The 18,813-nt window shown below is 42.1% G+C and overlaps 1 protein-coding gene across 2 annotated transcripts; it reads right to left on the bottom strand.

Annotated features, from left to right (window-relative positions):
• Nucleotides 1-621: 621 nt before the first annotated feature.
• On the bottom strand, nt 622-18,325 carry LOC143930720 (calcium homeostasis modulator protein 3-like). Of its 2 annotated transcripts, XM_077455271.1 has the most exons (6): nt 18,286-18,317; nt 18,127-18,205; nt 15,962-16,017; nt 13,183-13,465; nt 6,696-6,951; nt 622-1,120 (listed from the first exon to the last, which is right to left on the bottom strand). In XM_077455271.1, exons 4-6 carry the CDS (start codon nt 13,458-13,460, stop codon nt 776-778), a joined length of 879 nt encoding a protein of 292 aa, XP_077311397.1. In that variant the 5' UTR covers nt 13,461-13,465; nt 15,962-16,017; nt 18,127-18,205; nt 18,286-18,317; the 3' UTR covers nt 622-775. The 2 variants fall into 2 exon arrangements, with proteins under 2 accessions (XP_077311397.1, XP_077311396.1); XM_077455270.1 differs by lacking the exon at nt 15,962-16,017 and having other exon boundaries at nt 18,286-18,325.
• Nucleotides 18,326-18,813: the final 488 nt, after the last annotated feature.

Raw genomic sequence — 18,813 nt, 5'->3', positions numbered from 1 at the left:
GCTTGGTTTTCGGGGCCCCGTACGCGGCTAGGCTCCCAAAAAGTCCCACATATGTGGTATCCCCGTACTCAGGAGAAGCAGCAGAATTTATTTTGGGGTGTCATTTCACATACGCCCATAGCATGTGTGAGCAATATATCATTTAGTGACAACTTGGTGCAAAAAAAAAAAGGTTTGTAAAATTCCCGCAACTTGTGGCAAAATATAAAATATTCCATGGACTCAACATGCCTCTCAGTAAATAGCTTGGGGTGTCTACTTTCCAAAATGGGGTCATTTGGGGGGGTTTTGTACTGCCCTGCCATTTTAGCACCTCAAGAAATGAGATAGGCAGTCGTAAACTAAAAGCTGCGTAAATTCCAGAAAACGTACCTTAGTTTGTAGATGTGACAACTTTTGCGCAAACCAATAAATATACAATTATTGACTTTTTTTTACCAAAGACATGTGGCTGAATACATTTTGGCCTAAATGTATGACTAAAATTAAGTTTATTGGATTTTTCTAATAACAAAAAGTAGAAAATATCATTTTTTTTCAAAATTTGCGGTCTTTTTACGTTTATATCGCAAAAAATAAAAATCGCAGAGGCAATCAAATACCATCAAAAGAAAGCTCTATTTGTGGGAAGAAAAGGACGCAAATTTTGTTTGGGTACAACATTGCATGACCGCGCAATTACCAGTTAAAGCAGCGCAGTGCCAAAGTGTAAAAAGACCTCTGGTCATTTACCAGCAAAATGGTCCGGTCTGAAAGTGGTTAATGACTTTAGATTTTATGCATAATTATGATCTGGAGGTTCTGCCCCAAGAATGGATGGGCGACTGTGGTACCACTTATCCACATAAATTAGTGTCTCTACTGGAGCTTCAGCCAATTCTGTGTAAGTGTTGCATCTCTCTTCTCTGTCATTCCCCTTTTCAAAGTAACCCTTTACGTTTCTCTCTGCAATCTTGTGGTTGTGTTCTATACACATCTCCTCAAAGTATTTCTCCTCCATGTCTGTGTACCTGGACCAATAGCGAAGTTGCAGAGACACAGCTGGGTTTAACATTGGGCCCACAAAGCGTGCAACAGCGGCAAGTACGATAAAAACCAGTATTGTGATATAGCCAATCCCCTTAGGAAGAAAAGAAATATAAACTTAGTGAACAAGATTTATCAATGCCCACTAACAGACTGTTGTTATCTACATTACATGTACTAAAAAGCTGAACTCCAGGAAAATGCCCATTCAACAATTTAAATATATATTTGTGAGCTGTTTTACCTATCAAAGGATTTGTAGTTTTTTTTCTTTTGACACCAGTATCAGTACTAGACAACAGCTCGGGCCTAAGTCTCTCTGTAGAGCGCATTGCAGTTAAGCCTGATCCAAGACCCACTGCAACCTGTAACTGGACAATGAAGGTTGCGGCAGTGAAATAATGAGGTCTTTCCTCTATGGTCACCTTATACAGTGGTGGAACAGGCAACCGACTTTGTGCTGCAAGAGATTGAAGATTTGAGGAAATGGTGGTGGGAGAGGTAAGTACAAATGACTATTGCAGGGTCTGTTTTGTTTTATTTTTTAAATCTGCAATAATGTCTTTAAGGCTCCATGCACACTAATGTTTTTTTTAACCTTTAGGCTATTAGCATTTTTTGAGCTTCAGCTTCTAGGAGCAGAAAAAAAATGTTTCTTGGAGCGTTTTTCTAGCAGAAAAATTATGCTGAATGTTCCTAGCTGCTTTTTTTTAGCTTTTTTCTTTTTTTTCTTCATGTACTGCAAAAATTCCAATAAATAATGCTCCTAACTGACCCTAAAAGCTTCTAAATGTTTCTAAATGCTACTAGAAGCTGGCACAGAAATGCTATTATCAACATTTTTCATCCAGCGTTTTTCTGGCATTTTTTTTATCTTATAGTGTGCATGAAGCCTAAATTCCTCACTTATTAGAGCATGAGCTGCTGTTGGCTTGTAGACTGCAACTTTAATTTTGATTACCGTATATACTCGAGTATAGGCCGACCCGAATATAAGCCGAGGCCCCCAATTTACCCCCAAAAAAACTGGCAAACTTATTGACTCGTGTATAAGCCGAGGGTGAGACATGCCTGTCCATCCCTGTGTGTGTGTCCGTCCATCCCTGTGTGTCCGTCCATCCCTGTGTGTCCGTCCATCCCTGTGTGTCCGTCCATCCCTGTGTGTCCGTCCATCCATCCCTGTGTGTGTGTGTGTCCATCCATCCATCCATCCCTGTGTGTGTGTGTCTCCATCCATCCATCCATCCATCCCTGTGTGTGTGTGTCTCCATCCATCCATCCATCCCTGTGTGTGTCTCCATCCATCCACCCATCCCTGTGTGTGTCTCCATCCATCCACCCATCCCTGTGTGTGTGTGTATCCATGTGTGTGTGTGTGTGTGTGTGTGTGTGTGTGTGTGTGTGTGTGTGTGTGTGTGTGTGTGTGTGTGTCCAGCCTACCTTTGTCCCGAGCCTCCGTCCCGTGCCTTGCCTCCTTGCCTCCGTTCCGTCCCGTGCCTTGCCTCCTTGCCTCCGTTCCGTTCCGTCCCGTGCCGTCCCGTGCCGTGCCGTGCCTTGCCGTCGTGTCGTGCCTTGCCTTGCCTCCGTCCCGTCCCGTCCCGTGCCGTGCCGTGCCTTGCCTTGCCTTGCCTTGCCTCCGTCCCGTGCCCTCTTCGGCGGCCATTGTAAAATTCAAAAGCCGCGCCTCCTCCTTCGCCTGTGATAGGCGGAACACTGAATTTCCCAGCAGCCTGTGTTCCGCCTATCACTGACGTCGTATCATCCTCGTCCGTAGTACGAGGATGATACGATGTCCGTGATAGGCGGAACACAGGCTGCTGGGAAATTCAGTGTTCCGCCTATCACAGGCGAAGGCGGAGCCGGAGGCGCGGCTTTTGAATAGAATGGCCGCTGTCTGTCTGCTCGACACGCTGATCGAGCGGGCAGACAGCGATGACTCGAGTATAAGCCGAGGGGGGCACTTTCAGCCTCAAAAAAGAGGCTGAAAATCTCGGCTTATACTCGAGTATATACGGTAGTATTGTGATGATGCGAAACAGGCTGAAGAGACTAAGCATAATCAGTAGAGGCTGAAGAGCCAAATGTAGCCAATCAGAGCTGTGACAAAGGATGCTTGAGATCAACATTAGAGATACAGTTGCACCAACTGGTGATCAAACCCTGTCCTATTCCAACCAAAACAAAAAAAAATGAAAAAATAAATATATATCATTTTATTTTTTTTATAGTGCTGATACAGTAATACATAGTGCTCAATTTTGCTATAACAGAAGACTACAACCAAAACCATAATTTACCATAATTTACCTTTCATGTTTTTGTGGGCAGGGCATTGTAGCATGCCAAAGGTCTGTTAGATTTATAGTGTGTAACAAAAGTTTATGCAACTTAACTTGCAGAAACTACATGACACTTTTTTGGCATATCCTATGAGCAATACTATTAATCATTGTAAAACTAGAGTAATAAAGGCCAGGGATTCAGCTGACTCTAATCCAATCTAAAGGGCCTATAAACCAAACACCATACTTTCCAGTCTTTGGAAACTGAGCATATGTTCCAAGATCTGCAACTTCCTCTAATGCCGCGTACACACGATCAAACAATCGGGTGGAAAAGTCCGGCAAACTCAAGTCCGCCGGACAATCCCCCCGTGTGTAGCCTCCGGCATACTTTTTTGACCTGAAAGTACGGTGGACTTAGAAAGTAGTTTTGCACTCCAATCTTCCCGCTGGTCTCGCATTTGGGCAGACAATCCGGCCGTGCGTATGCCAGTCCGCCGTACTTTGTGAAATGAACAGACTTTTCCCGCCCGGAGAAAAGTCCGCTCATTTCGAGCGGGTCTCCAGGTAGGCGGGGCCCGCGAAGGAGACATCCTTGGCGAGCGAGCGCCCCCCTTTCTGAGCCGTACCAGGCCGCGTGCCCTCAACATGGGGGGTGCCTTGGGGAAGGGGGGCCGCGCGGCCCCCCCACCCCAAAGCACCTTGTCCCCATGTTGATGAGGACAAGGGCCTCTTCCCGACAACCCTGGCCATTGGTTGTCGGAGTCTGTGGGCGGGGGGCTTATTGGAATCTGGGAGCCCCCTTTAATAAGGGGGCCCCTGGATACCGGCCCCCCACCCTATGTGAATGAGTATGGGGTACAATGTACCCCTACCCATTCACCTGTGAAAAAAAGTACAAAAAAAACACAACACAGGGTATAAATAGTTTATTGCACAGCTCCGGGGGTCTTCCGTCTTCCGGGGTCTTCTCGCCGGACTCCTCCGCTATCTTCTGCTAGCTCTTTTGCTGGCGGAGGAGCCCGGCTTTCTTCCTCGCTGCCGCCCTTCTTCCGACTTCGGGGGTCATTGTACCCCATACTCATTCACATAGGGTGGGGGGCCGGTATCCAGGGGCCCCATTATTAAAGGGGGCTCCCGGATTCCGATAAGCCCCCCACCCGCAGACCCCGACAACCAACGGCCAGGGTTGTGCTTTGGGGTGGGGGGCACGCTCGCTGGTCCCCCCCTTTCCTGGCCGCCGGGTAGCGTGCTCGGACAGGGGTCTGATGTGGACCTGGGGGGAACCCCCGCGCCAATTTTTTCAGCATTGGTGTTCCCCTTTCAGTCCATACCATGTGGCGGGGCCAGCGACGTCTCCTTCGCGGGCCCCGCCTACCTGGAGACGCATTCAAAATGAGCGGACTTTCCTCCGCGTGTGTGGGCGAGTCCGTTAATTTCAAAAGTAGTCTGCTGAAAAAGTGCCATGTGTGGGCAAGTAGCCCGTTCGGAAAGTCGGACGGACAGTCTGGCGGGAAGTCCGCCAGGCTAAGTCCATCGGATAGTCCACTACGTGTGTACGCGGCATAATACTGGCAGAAGCAGCGACACTCTTGAATGCCTGTGTAACTGTGGAATAGGTCCTGGTCTCAATCAAATCCTTGAAGCTGGCTAAAACCCAAGGTCCAGCTGTGTACTCTAATAAGCCAGCTTCCTTATTAGCTCTGCACCTAGGATGTACAGTATGTTTAATGCACTAATGGAAGAACAACCGATTCACTACTCTGTCTTCATTGCTGGCTATATTTCTACTGTCCCAAATCCTGGCAAAAATAAGTTGCACTTTTATACTTGTAGACCAAGGGTCTCAAACTGGTGGCCCTCCAGCTGGTGCAAAACTACAAGTCCCACGAGGCATTGCAAGGCTGACAGTTACAAGCATGACCCCCACAGGCAGAGGCATGATGGGACTTGTCGTTTTTCAACAGCTGGAGGGCCGCCAGTTTGAGACCCCTGTTGTAGACCTACGTTATGGTTTAACAATGTTAGTAAAATCTTAGCAAAATACTGGCCAATAGAATTAACACCTTTTTGTCTACTATAATCCCTCAGTTCACCCGAATCGTCTCCCCATGCATCCCTATTTTACTAACAGACATATCAGTCTGGATGTCATAACACAAGCCTTAGACTCAACCTGTCCAAAACCAAGCTCATATTAGGTTTGTCAAGAGCAATGGCACAACCTTACTTACTCTGTCAAGAGCAATGGCACAACCATCAACCCATGCGCACATGCCAGGGTGCTAGCTGTTGTACTGGATTCTGAACTCTCCTTTTGGCCTCACATCGAATCACTTTCCAAAGCTTGCAGCCTCAACCTCTGCAACATCTCCAAAATATGTCCCCTCCTAACCAATGAAACCACAAAGCTCCTAATTCAAATCCTGGTTACCTCTCACCTCGATTACTGCAACTCCCTCCTCATCGGCTTAACTTAAATAGGTTACTTAGTCCATCATGAATGCTGCTACCAGCCTCAATCCCCTTACAAAGCGCTCACTATCTGCTACCCCTCTCTGCCAATCTCTCCATTGACTGCTACTCACCCAACTAATTCAATTCAAAATACTAACAATAACTTACAAAGCCATCCACAACTTGGCCCCCAGCTACATCACTAATCTAGTCTCCCAATGACAACCAAATCATCCTCTTCATTCCTACCAAGACCTCCTGCTCTCTAGCTCCCTCATCACCTCTTCCCATGCTCACCTGCAGGACTTCTTATTAGCCTCTCCCATCCTTTGAAATTCCCTACCCCAATTTGTCCAACTATCTCCAACTCTATCCACTTTTAGGTGATCCCTGAACTTTTCTCTTCAGAGAAGCCTATCCTGCATCCATCTAACAACTGTACTTTCATTTTCTTCATCAGCTCATCCCCAGTTATTACCTTTTGTATTATTTGACCCTCCTTTCTAGATTGTAAGCTCTAATGATCAGGGCCCTCTCATTCCTCCTGTATTGAATTGTATTGTAACTGTACTGATTATCCTAACATTGTAAACTGCTACGCAAACTGTTGTACCTATATAAATCAAGTATAATAATAATAATAATCCACATGATCAGGCGGGTTTTATGCCACAAATATTCCCCAATAATTTTCGTCCTAGACCATCCATGGGGTGGAGCTAGTGAGGGTGGACCATACGACTAATTTACTTTTCTTACAGTTGCACAGCCTCCAATTCGATTGTGAATTTCCTCACTATGCATACTAAATTTACTGTAATATCTATTCTGTCAGTCAACTGGAAGAACTCTTCAGCCCCAAACATCACTTTGCCCCAATACTCCTCAGTACTCCTCAATATTTACAACTTTATTGCATTAAATTGTTACCTGTGATAAGAATTTAAGGAATCTTGATATTGCCTTCCTGGTAGAGGATGTGCGAAGCAGCCCAAATGATTTACAAGGTACTTTGGCCAGTAGGAATGCTGTGTCATACTCGATAAGGTCAGCAAAGCCTCCAAACTGTTCTGGATCCATTGTTTCACTGAATGCACACACTAATGCCTTTCCATCCAGTAAGCAAACTAAAATCCACAGGACTGGTGCTGCCAAAGCCCTGGAAATCATTGCTGTAAACATTTGCCTGCAACAGAAAATAGATTAGGTTATGATCTTAAGTTTTCCTGACTAACCCAATGGCAACCCTGCCTGAGTTGGTAAAAACATTATGCATCTTGGTTACTCCCCATGTATGAACATTCTTTATAAAAACATTCTAAAGTGTATGCAAACTGGAACAATTTTCTCTTAGGCCGCGTACACACGGGCGGACTGTTCGCCCAACTAAGTTTGTCAGACAATCCGACAAACAGTCCGCTCAAAATTTGCATGAACGGACTTGACCACACACGATGAACGAACAGTCCGCTGAAAGCGTGCGCGATGACGTGAACGGCACGTACGACGGGACTAGAAAAACGACGTCCTATACACTGCAATGCAACCTTCGCCGTGTAAATCCTTTCTGAGCATGCGCGAAACTTAGTCTGTCGAACGAGCCTACACACGAGCGGACTGTCCGCTGAAACCAAGTTTGGGCGGACAGTCTTACGGAAATTCCGAAAAACTTTGTTCGTCAGACTGTCCGCTGAAACAGTCCGCTGAAGCCCACACACGAGCGGACTGTCCGCTGAAACACTGTTCAGCGGACAAAGTTGGGCGAACAGTCCGCCCGTGTGTACGCGGCCTTAGGGTGCACTCACACTAGCACTTTGAAACAGTTCTGGGGACAGTTCATTGACTTGGGCTGGATTGTTTGTGTAGTGTGTGTGTTCTGAACCGTGCCCAGTATTGGTTCAATGTACCATGCATGGGACCACTGGGGAGGGGTGGTCCCAGGAGCAGTTCACTTGTGGTCCAGTCCAGTCAGGGCTGGTGCAAGAATGTTGTCTTCACAGGCAAAGATCTATTTTACTGCTCCCCCCACTCCATCTCAGCACCCTAAGGTGGCTGCTTAAGCATTCACCCTAGCGTTTAGATGTTCTAAATGCAGGAGAAGTCATCTGAAAAGTAGTAACAACTTTTTTCTTTTTAGATCATTTTTCTTGTCTAGTTCACCCTTATTTCCTTTATTTTGGTATTTTGGTCTGTTAAATATGCCTTTGAAAATGTGTTGTCATGTGTTTGAGCATGTAAAATACCTGCTGATTCTGCCAGGAATCAATTGATCTCTTAAGATCCTGTGCACTATAAAGTGTTATTTCAAGCAAGGGTATTAGCCCTGCCCAGTTCAACCCTGTGAACTACAGAGCACATCCACCTATGTTATGGTTATGAGGAGTGAGGGATGTGTTTTGTAGCCGTAATGCACTTCCTGTACTAGAGTGCATGACAGTGTTGCTGCTCCATAGATACAATACAGCCAGTGACTGTTACCACCCTAGGTCAAGAAGTGTGCTGCTAGTAGGATCACCGGGATTAATACAAAAGAAGAAGAGGCCTGAAAAATGAAAACAAATGCAGCTGTAATATTTTAGGACTAATAAGCTGCAAAATATGACATTTTTTGTTTCCATACACTTTACGTGTGAACTGTCTGGATTTAACTCTTTAGATTAAGAAGTGAGGGATGAGAAATTAGATGAGATGTTGCAGGGTTTGTTTACAAAAGCTGTAGCAATAAAAGAAAAAAAAGAAAAATAATGCCAAAGTTATCCATAGGTGGGCATTGTGTTCAGTTTGATGTTGGTATGAACACTTTAAATGCAGATTTGTTTAAATAACAATATGAATAGGTATGATATTGGCAGGCACCCTTTATTGTATATATATATATATATATATATATATATATATATATATATATATATATATATATGTCATTTACAATATTATAAATAAAAAGATAATGGCTACTTTCAACCCACTCATCTTTTAGTACCCCTCAGTCTTTCATATTTCATATTTTGATTTATAAGCTTAGAATAGCATAGTGAACATGAGTATAATAAGATCTTTGCCAATAAATAAATAAATGAATAAATCTTAACCAATGAGATGAGAAGATGAGTTTCCTTTGAAGCTTTGTTTGTATGCACAGCTGCAAATTGCTGTGCAAACTGCAAACTGTTTAAACAGCATGTACACCAGTCTCATCTTATAAATGCCAACAACAATGCTACTGCCTTTTCTATGTGTGTATTAAATGTATCTGTAATGGATATGTATGTTCTGTTCTGCATCAGGCTTTGTTCTTTATGATAATACTTCTAATCAAACACTAGTCAGCATCATTGATGTGAAATGCCTTTGGTGTATGAAGACAGCTATATTTGCAATACAGAAAACAGAAATGTCTCATCAAAGTTTCATCTCATGATTGGGTTATTTGCTGCAATCTGAATTACAGCAGTCTGAAGGGCTCCATCTAATTGTTTAATTTGTGTGGTTAAGACTTAGTGAGTAGCTAGGGGCAAACAGAGATACATACAGTACAATAAGGATGCATTCACATGGGCATTTATCCATGCTGCGCATCCCAGCAGCAAGAATCTACTGATACCTGCTCCTGAGATTGATAGCTGTGTGCAGATAACTGCAGCTGCCAAGGCTGCACAGTGCACTGGTGGCTACAGCTATTCATGACTGTTTACACAAATTGCTCTTGTAAGACCGCTGCGCAAGTATGGTGTGACATAAATGCAATTTGGCTACCTGGTGGTGTTCTGTACACGGAATGTGCACAGACTGCCCACCAGAAACATGATTTCCTGCTTGTGTGATTGGCTCACTAATTTTCATAGAAGTCTACACTAAGATACATGTCAGATTTTTGGCATCCCCTGCAACAAAAATGCCATTTTTGGTGAGATACCCCTAAAAGGAATCTAACGGGATGCAGAACCAGCAGTTTTCCTCATTAGAGCCCTACTGTTGCAGCAGCTGATTGATAATTAAGAAACCACTGCCATTAGACTCACTCACACTATGTGGATGACCTCCTATTGTTCCTAAATGACTCTGGACCTTCCTTGTAGGGGGCTCTACAGATATTAAATTCCTTTTTGTTCATTACGGAGTTGAAGGTTAACTAAACCATTGTCATTGTTATTTCCAATAGATATTGAAGCTTGAAATACAGCCCCTTCTGACATTCCATTACAGTGGGTAGAGAAATTTAAGTACCTAGTAGTATAGATATCTCAGCAGGCCTCAGAATTTATCTCTTTGAATTTGACCCCGGTCTTGAGGGACATGCGGCCGAAGTTTAAGGCATGGGAATCTTTACCATTATCCTTACTGGGATGCATTAATCTTTTGAAAATGAAAATTGTTCCAAAATTTACATACTTCTTTAGACATTCTCCTCAGTGGATCCCTATAACTTTTTTTGTAAGGCTTAATCAATTATTTTCCTCTTTTTTATGGGGTCCAAAAAATCCTAGATATAAGTTGACCACCCTGGTGGTCAGGGACACATCAGGGTGGTCAACTTATATCTAGGATTTTTTGGTCTAGCTTTTCCAGATTTCTATAGGTATTTTCTAGCTACACAGCTAGTGACGCCGCGTGGTGGCCAGATGTCCAGATCTATCTAACCTGGTTGGAAGCTTCAGTAGTAGAATCTATAGAAGCTATATAGAAACTTTTAATAGGGCACTTACCTGTCCAATGATCCCGCGATGTCGGCTGCCCCGAGGCGGATCCGTGCATGGGATCGGCTGCCAGCGCCTCCATCCTAACAAAGGGAAACAGGCAGTGGAGCCTTGTGGCTTCACTGCCCGTTTCCTACTGCGCATGAGCGAGTCGCTCAGCGCATTGTGAATGGCCCCATTGTTTTCTGGGACGCACACATGTCCCAGAAGGCAACGGGGGCGCTCACCGAAGAGGAGGAAGCGCCGCGGAATAGGAAGACTGCCTAGCAACAGCATTTCAGGTAAGTGAAAAAAATCTTTTTATTTATTTATTTATTTTTATTCATTTTATTAATCCATTTTTTTTGGATGGCCCTCCACTCTAAGTTTCTTTTATTCAGAGGCCCTTGAGCCTTGGGCCAATTTCTCTAAATGCCCCCCTCTGATTGAATTCTACTTTACTCCAGTTTTATAAATTATGAAAACCCATTGTATGGACTTATTATAATGTTAAGTTGGTTTCTCAGGTTGTTATTAATCAGAAGTTATCCTCCCTCTCTTTACTTACCTTAAACTTTAATCTACCCAGTTCCTATCTGTTTAGATATTATTAGCTTTCCCATTCCTTCAATGCTCAGTTCCCACAAGCCAATCCAATAATTAAACAATTCTGGAAACGGTACTTCGGTCCGACTGTTTGGAGAAACCAACTTCCAGACTGTATTCTCATTTTATTACAGTGTCTCTCCCTACTCGCTCTTCCGACTGTTGGCAGTGTGGTGCGGCTCTGGGAGATTTCTAACACATCTTCTGGACCTGTCTATATCTTGTAGGTTTTTGGTTGGAAGTGGTGGCTTTGTTAAATTCCATTTTATACGCTCCTATGCTGGTCTCTATACCAGTATGTTTGTTGCGTTTAATTAAGGATATCCTTCCTGCAGAGGCAGAGCGGACATTCGCTAATATTACTTTGTTTTATGCTAGAAAAGCTATTGCCCTGTATTGGAGGAAACCTTTCCCGCCCACCCTTTTATACTGGAAACAACTGGTTAATAACAGTTTAACAGTACATAGAGATACTTATGTGAACAGAGGTTGTCCACACAAATATAAAAAGAAGAAGAAGAAGTGGTTGGAGGAGCCTTGCACGACATCTGCCAACAATATTAGTTTTTAATCTCTAATATAAATTTTTTATATGATACTGATACATATATTATCATATAGATTATTTTGCCATAGACTATAAGGATTATTGATTATATGATTTGTTAAAGATATATATGAGCTGGCGGATATGGTGGTGACTGAAAGGTCCTATGCTTTAGATAATATTTTTTTTACTTTGATCACTAATCCATATACTTGATAGTAAATTAGTAATGCAATCCTATGAGGGTACAAAGGATGAATATATACTTTGATCAACGTGTATTGTGTTTTGTACTGTGTACTGCAGGGCTCAAAATTTCAAGTCCTGAGCTACTAGCCAGGCCTCAAGGGTTACTCACCATCAGTTGCCCCCCCCCCCCCCCCCCAACCCCGCCCCTAAACATGCTCTCATAAACTACCTCATAAAATGACACTTAAATGTTTTATGCAGAATTAAGTTATAAAAATAAATATCAACAACAACAACTTTATCTGCCCCCACCAATGCAGGCTGCCTGTGCCCACCAATGCAGGCTGCCTGTGCCCACCAATGCAGCCTGTGCCCACCATGCAGTCTGTTCCCACTATGCAGCCTACCTGTGCAGGGGAGGAGAGGAACTGGAGAGCCGCCCGGCTGATCAGAGTGCAGCACAGAGAACACAGCGATAACAGGATTGGACAAGTGATCTGTCTATCAAAGTCCTGGGAGCAGGAGGTGAGGCTATATCTGACAGCGATCAGCGGGGTGCACAGCAATTGAAATGAAAGCTATGCTGTGTCCCCTGCACTGCGCTCTGATCACCTGGGCAGCTCTCTCTCTCTTCCCCTCTATGGTCACTGGGAGAAGGACTCCCCTTCAACCCAGGCTTCTGGCGGTGCCCCTCCCCCTCTCCCAGGCCATAGCTATAGCTCGCCCGTCCTCAAAATCCACTCGCAATCAGGCGAGTGGATTTTTTGAGGGCTGGTGTACCGTATCTGTGTTAGTTCTGTTGATTTAAAAAAAAAAAAAAAAAATCAATAAAGAGATTTCTAAAAAGAAAAAAAAAACTCACTTGGCATAGGGGCACAGAGGAACAAACAGTGATTTCTTCAGAATAACAAAAGATAGAAATGTACAACAAAGTTTGTTAAAATCCCTGCAACATACATAGATCACCCAGAGGGGAATGTTTTTATCTCAACAAAAGTAGAGTTACGCTTTAAAGCGGAATTAAACTCTCCTATCTTTTACAGCCAAGGAAGCTGCATCGGTTTTATCTGCAACTGCCATGGTGCTGCACATGTGATCAGTTATGATATATTAATGATCTTCCTTCTTTCTTTTTTTTTCTTACTATGGGCTGGGAGCTCTCTGTAGTGTCCCAAACCACAAAGATGATCATTTTTTTAATTTTGTTACTGCTGTCTCTCAGAGCAGATACAAACCTGATTGGTTACTGTAGGGAAATACAGATAACTCCCATTTCATACTTCTTTGTGGAAGGAGTTGCAGTTTGTGCACCAACAGAGATTATGCATATTTTAAACATACATTTACTTGGATTGCTTCAAAAAAGAACTGCAGAAATAAATAAATTCAGTAGTTGTACCTTAAAAGTTTCTTGTTCTTCTCTCGGTTGCCTTCAGGTCTGGAACATTCCAGAGTCAGTATAGTACAGTACTTGCTAACAATAACACCAACAAAGAAGAATATAAAAGGTGGAGCAAGCAAGACCATCAAGGAGTAAGGTTTGTTAAATCCAGGTATGCATGGACACTTAAATTCATACGCCTTGTATGTGATCATGCTGGTTAGGACGATAAGCCCACAAACCGCATTCATCTTGGCCTCTGTACCTGACCTGAAGTACTTTAGGACTCGCTCCATGTGCTCTAGAATGGAAAGATTGTGATTTTACTGTTAACTATTTTATAGAAAATGTATATTTCTATGTTCTTTTTAATGCAAAATTGACACCTACCATGGTTGGTGGACATACAATACAGGCGAGAGTATCAGCAGTGAAACATTTATATTAGCAGAGACAATAAAGGGTTAGCTCACCTTTTGCAGGCAAAAACAAGCAGCGCAGCTCTGACTAAAGTTGAAAAATGCCCTTTCTATAGGTGTAAGCCATTTACATGCCTCATGAAGCCTGACTGGAATACTCCCAGGGCATCGCTAAGGCAGTCTAGTCCGTATTGCTCACCTCTGCCATCACAGGAGTGAGCTTTTTTTCTGATTAAATCCTCCTCACATGCTCTTAGGCCCCTTTCATGCAGGGACCGTCAGTTTAGCCACGTTAAAAACGTATCGGTTCTTATCCGTTGCCTCATCCGTCTTCCGTTCCGTTAATATCCATTTTCATCCGTTAATGTACACATTTACATCTGTTTTTTCACCTGTTTTTGTGTCCGTTTTGATCTGCTTACAGCTGTTTCTGTGCCTTTAAGGAAATTACCCAGAAAGCATTGCTCCTCCCATACAGATTTTTTTTATTTCTTCAAAATGGATCTTAACTGATCGGATGTTGACGGACATTGTCTGTTAACATCAGTTAATATCCATTTTGATGGATCTAGACGAAGCCTTGTACGTTAAAAAAAAATGGATAAAAACGGAAGCGGAGGTTAACGCATGGTAACAGATGGTCATCCGTTTGCACATAGGAATGCGATGTTGTCCATTGACAGATGGAAAAAAAACGTATAGACGGTCCGTCCTCGTGAAAGGGGTCTTATTCTCCCCTGATGCAGTAGCTCTGAGCTCAGTGTTTGAGAGTTCACTCCTGTGAAGGTGGGGGTGAGCAGTAATGGCTGAGCCTCACTTAGTGACATCCTAGCACCATCCTGGGAATATTGGTTAGGCTTCATGAGGCACGTAAATGGCCTATACCTATAGGCTTTACTCGACTTTAGTTAGAGCTGCACAGCTAGCTTTTGTCTACAGATACCCCTTATCTGCATAGGCAGCTATTTGGAAAAGGTGAACAAACCCTTCAAGCCAGACTTATTTTTTATATGAAGGACAGGACTGACAGATTGATGGGGGTTCCTTGTTCTTTTCTTCCATTCAACTACAGAAATACATTGTAAACATGTATATAGCTCTATGGATCATCACATAAAAATTATTACCTCTACATGCTTTCAATTCAATAATTGTTTATCTTTCTTCCAATGGGTCTTTATAACTGAATTTTGTTTTATTTTTCTATAACAGCAACATACTGCACCATGGTTTAGGTGAAGTTCACACATTTGTGGGTCATATAAAGTGTGTGCACATTCTGCAGGCAAAATGTGCTGCTTTATGCTCTTAAAGGAGAAGTCCAGCCTGAGTTTTTTAAGCTGGGCTTCACCTATGGGTTACAGGAGTGCAACTTGTTTTGCACTCCTATGACCTGTTTTCAGCAGAGGGCAGGCTGAAGTCCGCTCTCCACTGACGTCACCAGGATCAGTCGAGGCAGTGCGTCATCCCGATTTCTGAATTCTGGATCCACCAGCTGCCTTGACTGATGGCAGTCTCTGACACTGAGACAGCCGCTCCCGCCCCTCCACAGCTCAGCGCTCCAATGAGCATGGAGGAGCAGAGCAGGAGAGTTACTGACTGATAGTCAGCAGCTCTCCGCTCGGGAAGGTGAGAGAAACGAGGAATTGGCGGTGTTCGGTGGCTCGGTTCTCAGTGAAGAGGCGGCGGGGGACAGATGCAACATTGGTCTGATGCTGCATCTACCTAGGTAAGTATGAATAGCCAAAAACAAAAACAAAAACATACTTGTCTTTAATGACACTCTCATGGATTTAAAAACGTGGTGCAACAGGAGCAGGTGCATGGATCTGAACACAGAGACTATGCATTCGGGTCCTTGCACCCGCTGCTGCACGATTGTGTCCACGCAGCCACTGCAAGTGCATCCACTTCTATGGGTTGCCTACACACATCTCCAAGAAGAATGTACACGCATGTGCCACTGGCTCTGCACGGGGGATGGGCTTAATCTGAATGAGCTCTAATGTATTTTATATTGCAAGGTATTTAATTTTATGGCTTTCTTTGCAAGTTCATGGCACAGAGTAATGGAAAAAGCAACAAATATTTAATGTTTAATCCCCAAGTAGTAAAGTTTTATCGTTTTCTTTGTCTTATGAAAATTTACCACCCTGCCATGAATAAATGAGGTGTTATGACTTTTATTTTGTTATATGATTAATTGCTGCTATTATAAGGCTTTGTCATTAATGCCTTCAGAGTAATGGTGCTCAGTAGAACAAAATTCTATATGGCTAGCAATTACAAATGAAAAGCAAATAAACAGCATCATTTTTATACAATTTCTGTTTTACTACATTAGTCAATATGCTTAAGAAGAAAAAATACTTTGTTACCAGTTTTGTGGATGTCTGTGGTTAAAAGTTAAAGCTGGACACACTTTAATGCAGCTCTGTAATCATTAATACATCATTAAATGTATCTTTTAAAAAAAAAAGTAAGCGTAAGTAACTAAAAAGCAGCTGGTATCAGTGTCTATCAGTCCCAGCACAGTAGGGCTGGCGTGTGAGAAGAAGCAGTATAAGGATTTAAATTAACTCATGTGCTAACAAAAAGCATGCTAATAGGATGGGAGCAGAGTGAGAGAGATTAGTTAATCCCTGTGCTGCTTCTCCTTTCACTGACCAGTCACAGGTTAGGAAGGGAGAAACAGGATAATCTGGACTGAGAGGAAGTGGAGTGATGGACACTGGCTACAGACTGATGACATCTAGTGACAGAATAAGGCACTGCAGCAAAAATCTCTGGATTGAAGGTAAATAAATAGTGCAGTAAAAGCTGGTTATGTTATTTTGTCTTTTAACCACTTAGGTTCTCGCACCTGTATACCCCTTATGAACTAGATTTATTTTTACATTTCTGCTGCAGGCCCGTTTGTTTAATAATTTAGTATTTACTTAAAATAACATTATAATATATAGAGATTGGATTTTTTGGGGAAAAAAAGATTTCTTTTGGTGATAATGCCTTGCAAAAATAATATTCTTTCTATGCAATCAATGGACAAAAATATATATTTTTTTTAAAATATTGTGATTAAACATATCATCACTATAGATAACAAACCACTATTTACACCACTTATTTTTATTTTTTATTTTAAAATGTATATGTTAAAGTTTTAAAATATTGACAAAAAAAATCAGCAGAATTTTTTTTAATTAAAATTTTTTTTTTTTTTTATTACTTGTGAGTTTGTTTAAACTAACCCCATTAGCAAAATTAAGGTTTGCCACTTTGACCTTCACATGCATGAAACAGAGAGAACACAATGCAACAGTAATTATTGTGTCTCTGAATTATGCTTCTGAACAGAGTTTTTCAAACCTTGTTCAGAGGTTCCATATTTGACAACAGGGAAGGGGTGAAGACAAACATTGGGAAAATGATAAGGTGTGCTATGCATGCCCTTTGCACTTTGATAAATTTGGGGGGGGGGGGGGGGCTGTACTGTAATATATCCAACAAAACCTTTGATAAAAATTAAAACCTGACAAAGGTTGTAAACTTTCTCCCTCAATTCAAAATGTAAAACAAAACATTTTGGCTGAAGTTAAACTTTAAGAGAAATATTTTTAGGGCTAACTTAACCCATTTTTGCAAACAAGTTGCAATTCAGTATATGTGTTGTAAGTTAGGTGCATTGATTATTTCAGTGGATGTATTTTTTTTCTGGCCCGTTAGAAGTGCAAGAACTCATATACTGTACATCCAGTGCTTACCCATTTAGTTAGAGTAGCCTAAACAATGCTCATGTGTACTTAGAAGCTTGAAAATGTGACTGTAGGTAAGGTCTCCATAATAACAAGCCTCTAGCAATAAGCACCAGCCAGTAATGTGCAGTTAGCTCTCAACCCAAAAAGCTGGTTGGAATTGGCATACCACAACTTGCTGTAATTAGGGGCTCCAGAGGTATTAGTAGGAAAGCTAACCTGGGTTACAGGCATCTTAAGGTGTCTGCAATCATATACAGTACATGTGGTGCTTATCATTGACTTCAGGTACACTTTAAACTGATAATATTCATCTTAGTTATGGGCAGATAGCTATCCAAAAACAAAGGGTGGCAAGATAAATGCTGGTCCTAATACAGGTGGCAGGATTTCCGGAACTTGCCCCAATACTGGTCTGTTGCTCCAGCACCACAATTTCCCACATACAGCCCGTTTTATCTTTCCCTCTCCTCTCCGCTTGCTCAGAGATTCACCATTAGATTTAGTTGCTGTGTGATTTAGTGATCACTAAAATAAACAGTTGCTGTAATCTTCACAGTAAACACATCTGTGTTAATTTAAAATGATCAAGCAGCACAGTGCAATAACATATTCATTCATTGTTCTGACTGATGTAGACTGGTGCGTCTGGTTGGTGAGGGATAATACACTCATCTTGCCAATTTGCTATTGCACTGCTTTTTCAAATATGTCACTAAATTACCAGAAAGTTTTCTGTATGTATATGCAAGTTTTTCTACTAATAAAATCAATCCAACATACTGTACCTTAGTGTTGGAAAATCCGAATGGTAGGAGATATTGGTAATCTGATCTTCTGTCTCTCACACTCATGAATATTAGTATTCTGTAGAGGAGTAAATATTTTCTTCAATGCAAATTTGGATCAGAATATTTTTTACTCCATTGTAATATGTGGTACGATACCTGTGTAAAGAAAAAAGACATGCGGATGTTGAGCTGTCACACCTTAACATCTACAGGAATAACTGGCTTCATTATTAAACAATGCAAAAAATGCTGTTGGGGGGGGGGGGGGGGGGGCATACTGCCTCTGTTCATTTTGTGTGAACATACCAAGCCTAAAAGCTTTCTGTCAATCACTGTCTTTGCAGTTCTGGTTCTTAAGCGTGACTAATTGGACATAAACCGATATTAGCAAAATCAGAAGTTCGATGTTATACTAGTCAATATCCCTATATTTGTAACATAAAGCAAAAACCTTGCACTGATTATAAGCCCCATTATCTTTACATTTTCTAATGTTATATAAAGCAAAAATATTACCCCATCAAGTGGGACTTTAATGGCTCAAAAAAAGGGGTGCTTTACTAAAAAACTTATAAACATTATTATCATTTTTTTTTTTGCAATTATAATAAATTTTACACGTTTTTATGTAAAGCACACCTTTTTTGAGCCATTAAAGTGTTTTCCAGCAGAAATTGAACTTTT

Source organism: Lithobates pipiens, unplaced genomic scaffold (genome assembly GCF_037356315.1).
Source record: "Lithobates pipiens isolate NorthernLeopardFrog02 unplaced genomic scaffold, aLitPip1_a1.2 Scaffold_25, whole genome shotgun sequence".
In the NCBI taxonomy this organism is placed as follows: Eukaryota; Metazoa; Chordata; class Amphibia; order Anura; family Ranidae; genus Lithobates; species Lithobates pipiens.
Note: the sequence above shows the minus strand (reverse complement) of the source record. Positions and strands in the feature narration are given on the sequence as shown.

Coding starts and splice junctions, on each gene's coding strand:
- LOC143930720 (XM_077455270.1), bottom strand. CDS start 13,460: ATGGAGCGAGTCCTAAAGTACTTCAGGTCAGGTACAGAGGCCAAGATG. Junction 6,952..13,182: donor AAGAACAAGAAACTTTTAAG/GTACAACTACTG, acceptor TTTCTGTTGCAG/GCAAATGTTTACAGCAATGA. Junction 1,121..6,695: donor TCCTTAAATTCTTATCACAG/GTAACAATTTAA, acceptor TTTCTTCCTAAG/GGGATTGGCTATATCACAAT.